Source organism: Coloeus monedula (genome assembly GCF_965178545.1).
Source record: "Coloeus monedula genome assembly, contig: HAP1_SCAFFOLD_71, whole genome shotgun sequence".
Taxonomy (NCBI): domain Eukaryota; kingdom Metazoa; phylum Chordata; class Aves; order Passeriformes; family Corvidae; genus Coloeus; species Coloeus monedula.
This window is the reverse complement of record NW_028120822.1, coordinates 1,252,947-1,260,587: the sequence shown is the minus strand read 5'-3', so window position 1 is coordinate 1,260,587 and position 7,641 is coordinate 1,252,947. Positions and strand designations below refer to the sequence as shown.

The 7,641-nt window shown below is 49.4% G+C and overlaps 1 protein-coding gene across 1 annotated transcript; it reads left to right on the top strand.

The window, feature by feature from the left end:
* Nucleotides 1-1,965: 1,965 nt before the first annotated feature.
* Nucleotides 1,966-4,494, top strand: LOC309585560 (inositol 1,4,5-trisphosphate receptor-interacting protein-like 1; the record flags this gene model as incomplete). Its single annotated transcript, XM_082303522.1, has 3 exons — nucleotides 1,966-2,248; nucleotides 2,753-2,845; nucleotides 3,200-4,494. 3 exons carry the CDS (start codon nucleotides 1,966-1,968, stop codon nucleotides 4,492-4,494), a joined length of 1,671 nt encoding a protein of 556 aa, XP_082159648.1.
* Nucleotides 4,495-7,641: the final 3,147 nt, after the last annotated feature.

The window sequence follows — 7,641 nt, the reverse complement described above, 5'->3', positions numbered from 1 at the left end:
CAGTGATCATTGACACTTAAAATGTACCCTAGCTTGAAGATGGATGGGCACTGCTGTCCATGTGTATATGCTGTCGACTGAGTATAAACTTGAAGGCATCTATTACATCTTAGTAATGGGAAAAGCAGCAAATTTCTTACAGACACTTTTTTCCTTTTTTAAGCTAGTGAACTTGAAGGTCAGATTCAACGATATGTTGCATTTTCTGTCATATAATTATCATATCTATAATGTCCTGAAGAGCAGCCTCCAGTCAGTGACATCAACAGTTTACACAGCAGTTGAACTAAGAATAACCTTGGAGAACTGACCCATGTCAACCTCTTATGAGTGTAAACTGTAGTTCACAACAGTTTCTGTTTTTTCATGATCACAGAAGGGCCTCAGTTGGATAAAAGAAGAATTGTGTTCAAAAAATACAAAACTATTCTGCTGAATGTTCACTTTACTGTATCTCAGAAGAGGAGAGGAAACAAAACTGAAAGAGTAATACTTAACAAAGTATTTTTGCTCCCTTATAAAAAGAAGGACAGGACAACATCAAAAACAGCTTCCCTAGAAGAATGCAGGGAAGATACATGATAAGTGGCATCAGCTTGGAAGAGGGATCAAAACTCTTTCTTTGATTGCTTTTACTAATGACATCTGTTTAAGCAAATCCAATTCAGAGCAGTTTCAGAAATCCCAAACTTGTTCTCTTTCTGAGCACTATTTGGAGGGCATGATCTGCCTGACATCAGTGTCTGTCTAGCAGTGGACATCTGTGGTCACTATGCAGGTGCTCGATTCACATCCTGTTTCCTTTTCCTCCCTCCCCATTTCTGCAGTTCCATTTGTAGGTGAGTTCCCCAAAGAAGAGCTGAGGAACATAAGGGATGACTCTTCCATACTCACAGTCCTTTGGAGATAAATACACAGAGATAGCAGAAAGAGTCAGAATTTCCTTTAATAAACCAGTGCAATATCAGACAAGTCAGAGAGATTGGTTAACTCTGTTTAAGGCAGACAATTTTGAAGATGGTGGGAGTGACAGATGTACATCTTTGCTACAAATTTGAAAAATGAGACATTCTACTTTCTGAACAAAATCCTGGCTATCCCAGAATTTTGCACTGTGTTGAACCATAGAGTTTTAAGAGCTGAGAGGTTGTTGAAGACACCAAAATTTTGTAATTAACTTACTGGGCCTCTTTAAGGAGGGTGTTACGTCTTCCTGTGCATCATTCAAGCAGCCTGGATTTCTTTCAGAAAGATTTCTCACTAAATCTGTAACAAAACATTAGCCTATATGACATCCTGCCCCAAAAGTAATAAATATAAATATTATTAATAAAAAATGTCCCCCTCCAAGATTAAATAAAAGCTTACACCTATATACCAAGAGCATCCACGGATCATGTCACACAAATTTATATTTGACAAGGGTTTGTGTGGGAGGGCGCTTGTGCCTGCTTTGTACAGGGAAGCTCTGGGGTTCCCAGGTTCACAACTGATGGGTCTGCACTTTGTGTCTGTTGAGGCTCTGGGTGCCCAGGGCCATGAGCAGTTCCCGGGCTGGGGATGGCGGGTGGGGCTGGCCTGTGATGCGCTCTGGGGCCTGTGACAGCACAGGGGCCGTGTCACAATGGGGGCAGCTATAAAAGGCCCCATTGGTTGACGCTGCCCCCAGTAGAGCCTGGGCAAGCGGTGAGTGCCCACAGGCGGTGGGGAGGCAGGGCTGGGGGAGGGCTGGGGCAGAAGCGCTGGCACCCGGGGCGTGTGTTCTGTCCCTGCGTCCAGGGCCCAGCCCCTGGCGGGAGCGCCTTGCTCAGGCTCGGTGCTTGCTGGGGCAGCGGTGCAGGCCTTGCCTCCTGCCAGCTGCCGGGGCCTCTCCTTCCTGCTGCCACATCCCCGTGGCTCCTGCCCTGCACTGGCTGCCTCCATTCCGGCCCTACTGAACCCCTTCTGTGTGTCCTCTTGCAGACCATGGCTTTATTGTCATTGCTCTTCGTGCTCGTGCAAAGCCTGATCCAGTACCCCCAGCCAGCTGGGGATGGGCTGGATGAGGCCACGCACCGGCGAATGCAGGAGCGTGAGGAGCTGCTCGACCGCGAGATGGCTCGGCTGCTGCAGGAGCTGGAGCAAGGGCCCCCGGAGCAGCAGGACGAGGGCTGGGGAGCCCTGCTCTTTGGTGCCCTGCAGCAGTGGCCATTCTGGGCTCTTGCTGGACTCCTGCTCCTCTTGGGCCTGTGGTTTAGCTGCAGGAGGAGTCCTGAAGCCAGCAAAACCAACAGCAGCGGCAAGGACCAGACCTCCTGCAAGACCTTGGGAGAGGAGAAGGAAAAAGAAAAGGAAGAAGACAGTTTGGATTCCGAGAGAGATGGAGAAAACATTGATGTGACTGTGGAGGCAGATGACAGTGGCAGCGGAAATGAAGGAGAAGGCAGTCCTGTGGCTGCAAATGAAGGAGACGACAATGATGCCAATGAACGAGATGAAGATGTGAAGTTGAAGAAAGACAGTGATGTTAAAAGTGATGATGGCCATGACGCAAGGAAAGATGAAGGCTGGAGTGATGGGAATATGCCAGGAGACAATACTGCTGAAGGAAATGAAGAAGAACCTGGCAATGTTACTGGAGGTGTGGAAGACCTAGATGAAGCAAATGAAGGAGAAAACAAGGATGTGAAGGTGGAGCCAGACAAGGATGCTGGAAAGGAAGAAGAAGGAGATGGAAATGAAGAAAAAACCGATGATGCGTATATGAAAGCAGGCAACGATGACGTACGTGAAGGTGAAGATGGAAAGGAAGAAAAAGCGGATGTGAAAGTGCAGGAAAGCAGTGATGCCAGTGAACAAAGAAGCAGTGATTGGACAGGACAAGAAGACAGCCGTGATGGTGAGAATGCAGTAGACCATTGTGGTTTTGCTGCAACTGAGGAAGAAAAGAAGGACATTGGAAATGAAGAAAGCAATCTTGGAGACAAAGATGAGAAAGCCAGTGCTGCCGATAGGAAGGGAGAAAAGAATGAAAATGGAAATGGAGAGGAACATGGCAATGTTGCTTCAACTGAAGAAGGTGTTGATAAGATAAATGAAGGAGAAAGCAGCAATATGAAGCTGAAGGAAGACAGTCATTCCAGTGAACACAGAGCCACTGATTGGAATGGGAAGGATCAGGAAAACAGGGATGCGAATGTGAAAGGCGAGAAGAATGAAGATGGAAAAGAAGAAGAAGGTGGAAATGTGGCTGCCAGTGAAAAAGAAGGCAGTGGTGCTGCTGGCAAGGACAAAGGCAGCAGTGGTGGAATTGAAGAGGAAGAAGACGCCTGTGACGTTGGGAATAAGCGAGGGATCCTTTTAGTGGATCGCATACAGTGTCCTGTCGAGGACGTGGAGAGAGGTCGCTCAGTGGCAGCTGAGCTGATGGAGAGCTTCACGCGTGTCTTTATTGACAGCGTGAGCAATAGTTTCTACCCGGTGCCTCAAGAAGCCATCGGGGTGGGCAGTGCCTTTGAGGGTTGGAGTCCCCGTGAGCAGGATGTGGTGTACCGCGTGCTGGTCCCACTGAATCCCCCACCGGGACACGCCTTCCACCTGGAGCTGAACAGTGCAGGGCAGATGGCAGCAAGGACCTTCTGCGTCCGTGTGGAGCTGGTGTGCACGTGCGAGAGGGAGCAGCTGGGCGAGAAGCTGTTGTGCTTCCTGCACCACTCGCAGGAGGAGCTGCGGCGGAAGCAGAAGCCCAGCCTCCTAGAGACACTCTGCACCGGCTCCTACCTGGACGTGGAGAAAACCTCCCACTGGTTCTACCAGCTGGTGAGATGCTCGTGGCTGCATTTGCCTCAGTCGTACTCATGGCACTTGGTGTTTCAGCCCTGCAGCCGGTCCTGCCAATTCCGGCTGAGCAAAGGCAAGAAGAGCCTGATGGTGGAGATGCTGTTTGGGGTGCGCCACGGGGACTCCGACATCTTTGTGGTCAGCCAGCCCACAGAGGCCCAGAAAGGCGGCTCCAGCATCTTTGTGAGCAGCCAGCCCGCCGAGGCCGACTCCATCGCAAGCACAGCGTGGCCTGAGACGTACGCTGTGGCAGAGGCAAAATTCTTCCAGCACGTCGCCAGGCAGGTGCCGTGTGAGAGCTTGCACCTGAAATGCCTGCAGCTCTTCACCTGCATCCTGAGGGGCACAGGTTTTTCCAGCTTGACCTGGAAGACTGTGGTCATGCACGTGCTGACCACCGTACCGCTGTCCCAGTGGCGCAGGAGGGAATTTGCGCGGCGGCTGTGGGACATCATGGCATACCTGCGCCGCTGCCTGCAGTTGAAATGCCTGGAGCACTTTGTCCTGGGCAACCAGAGGCTTCCTGAGGAGATCAGCTTGCCGCCGGCAATGCGAACGGTCGAGCCACTCAACCTCTTTGAGCACCTGGCCCGAGATCCGGCCGCCCACGCAGAGGCGATGCGAGCTTACGGTCAGCTGCGATTCCGCCTCTGGATGCTGCTCTCCAACCACTGAGAGGAATTCCCTGCACAGAGCTGTGCTGGGGGGGCTCCCACCCGATGGCAGCCACGTGAGCACTGCATAATTCTTGCTTTTTTCACTGGCAATCCTGAAGCTGCTTTCCTGTTCCTGCGGAAGGAAGATGCTGCGGCACATTAATTCATTGTGCAGACACACATCTCTGCGTGGCCTTGCCCTTCACCTTTCAGCTTACCACGGTGCTGTTGCAATGTTCCTACGTCTACGAGGCAGAAACTGGCTCCACCTGCACATCCTTACAGAAGACTATGAACTGACAGAGGTTGCTTGGCATACCTCCAAGTCCAAAAAACGAGCCTGTTAGGGACTTAATGTAATTCTTCAGTAAGCTGTACTTATTGTAGTTTTTTAAGGATGTAGTTTTTCTTAGTATATGAAAGTACAACAGGTAGTTTTAAGTCACACTACCATGGAAGAATAGGTAGTCCAAGTTTTCATAATGGGAACTGGATATATTATCCATGCTTCAAGAGGCCCTTTAGTATTGTCAGTGGGTAAACTATTTTGTAAACTTACCCTTAGTTTAGGCAATTAAACTACACTGCTGTAGTTGCTTGGCTGCTTTTCAGTAATATCCAGATATTTATGTTAGGAAAAACAATAAAAGGAGAGAAGTTTCTCAAATTGCCTGAAAAGTGTCCTTCTTTATATTTAATCCAATGGTTCTTAGAGAACGTCCATCCATTGCAGCTACCTGAAAAAAATGACAAAGTGACTCAAGCGGTGATTGTGTCCAGCAGTCACATCTCGGTATTGCACTTCTGCAACTCACTAGAGCAGGGGATTAATTTTGTCTCATGAATGCAACCAGAAGTCATGATGGTTGAAACAGCTAAAATATTAATTAATCCTCCCAGTGCTGCTTCAAACCTGCCCCTCCTCATTCAGAGCATGGGAAAGAAAGCTGCTGTGGCCCACGTCAGAGAGGGAAGGCCTCTGAAGGGACAGGAACAAGCAGCTCCATGTGAGGAGAGCAGGCAGGAACCTCCTAGAGGAGGATCGCTGCCAACAGCAGAACTCGCTGTTCCACTGAGAGGGAACTGTGCTCGCTGGGGTCCCTGCCTTTTGCTTCCTCTGCTGGGCAGGCACTGCTCCCACCACAGCCCCTTTGGCCCAGCTTGTGGAAGGAGGAGAACACCCTCCCTGCTCCCTTCTCCCCAAACACACACACCCACTTTGTTCCCCTCTCCTCTGCCCCCAGCTGCAGAGACCTGCCCTTTCCCTTGCTCCAGCGCTCATCAGCCCCTTCCACAAGGACATGTGCTCTCAGTGGGTAGGACTTGATCTCTGTGTGCCATTGAGCCTTACGGCCTGACCGCACAGCTTGTGTGGCCTCTGGAGCGATGCTTGGAGTCAGGGAGAAGCACGGCCCCCATGGCTTCTTGCTGCACAATGCACCCAGGGCTAGATTGGCCAGGGCCAAAACTATTGCAGGTGGTTAAACTGTGGGTGTGGCTGTGAGTTTTGGTGCAAGTGTGCTGTGTGTCTGAGGAGCATGCTGGGAGAGGGGAAGGGCAGAACCTACAGCTGTCCAGTGTTGCCACTGAAATACTGCTGTGCAGCTCAGGTGCTGATTTTAACTGGTCAGTAGTATGCAACCCCACTAGGATGGAAATTGAAAACAGTGCTCCATAAGAGCAAGCATAGCCAAATGATCTGGATGTCTTTCTGGCACTGAGCTGTTCTTTCAGGCCTTGAAAACAGGGGCAGCTCTGATAAAGTAACTGAGCAGCTGGTTGGTATTAACTCTCCTTTGCACTGTCAATTCACCTTCTTTGGGAATAGCTCACCCTGCTCTGTGTCCCTCCTAAGCCTGTCAGTATCGATGTGAATGTGCTTTTCACACCCATGCCATCTGGCACTGGTATTACACCAGAGTTCTTCTGCCACTGCAGTTCAAGGTCTTTCAATTTTTGCATGAAAGTCTTGTCTCCTATGTTATGGACACTGCACTCCTTAGGAAGCTGACAAATACATTTGAACATAGTGGGAAAAATGTTGAAGTGGAAGCGTTGCGAAGATGTGTGGCCAATTTCACAACATCTTTCCTGTGGAACTGCTGCAGGCTGAATGGAGCAAGTCCTGCTGTCAGATGTGCATTCGGAGAAAGCAGGTTTGAATAAAATAAGTCACAGCCAGAGAACTGTCAGCGCTTATCAATAGTGTCAAGATACGAGTTTCTGTAGCCAATTGTCCTTTGGATTTACTGAAGAAAATCCCTTACTGGTTTAAATCCTGGACACTGAAATCCACAAGAAAATTCCCATTTGCTCCAAAGCGAAGTCCCTTTCCCTTTCTTCCTGCTTCCTTCATCAGTGAAGCACAAACTGAGTTAGAATTTAAAACTGTGTTCTTCTCTGTACAGCCCCTACCAGAGAGGATGAGCAGAAGTATCAGGACAAGCTGGTGGTGTCTTCTCTGGCCTTAAACATCTGGGCTGTAAGATGTAGCGAAGTCATTTATCTTGCCTCAGCGTTGCCGTGTTCATGTCCAGAGAATGGCCTGTTGTCAGAAGCCTTTCTGAAGACGCAGTTACTTGAAAATTGCAGGTGCAGGTGCTTGCAGCTACTCTAACCTTTTGTGCATCCTTCTGAGGGAAGCATAGTCTGAAATGAAGAAGTGGCAGTATTTTGAAGGCAAGTGCAATTAGAAGGAGGGTAATTTGTTTGGAAAGGTGGGGATAGCACTGCCTATAATTTCACAAAGCATACTTTGAGAAAGGAAGAGCTGTGTGCCTTAAGGTGCTAATCATGATCAGCATGTTCCATTCTGAACACCTGGACATGCTTGCAAAATACAGGACATGTCTCCATCCAGGCTGGAAAGAAGGAGCCCACTGCTGCAGGGTGGAGTGGGTTCCTTTGTGCAAGTCAGCACAAGTCCCAAAGCCTTGAGGTGGACTGGAAGGTAGAGAGCTTCTAGACACAAGCTATTGCCACAGAGTGTTTGGTTGGTGTTGCCTGTTCCTAAGAGTGTGGACTAATCTCCACTCTTCATTCCCCGTGTCTGTTTCCTTCCTAAGGAAGATTCACGCCTTTCTGGTTGCAGGTCATGTGCTTATGCAGCTAAAGGTAGCTGGGAGGCTGCTGAGCTGAGCTGAGCTGGTAGGCTAAGTGGAGCAGT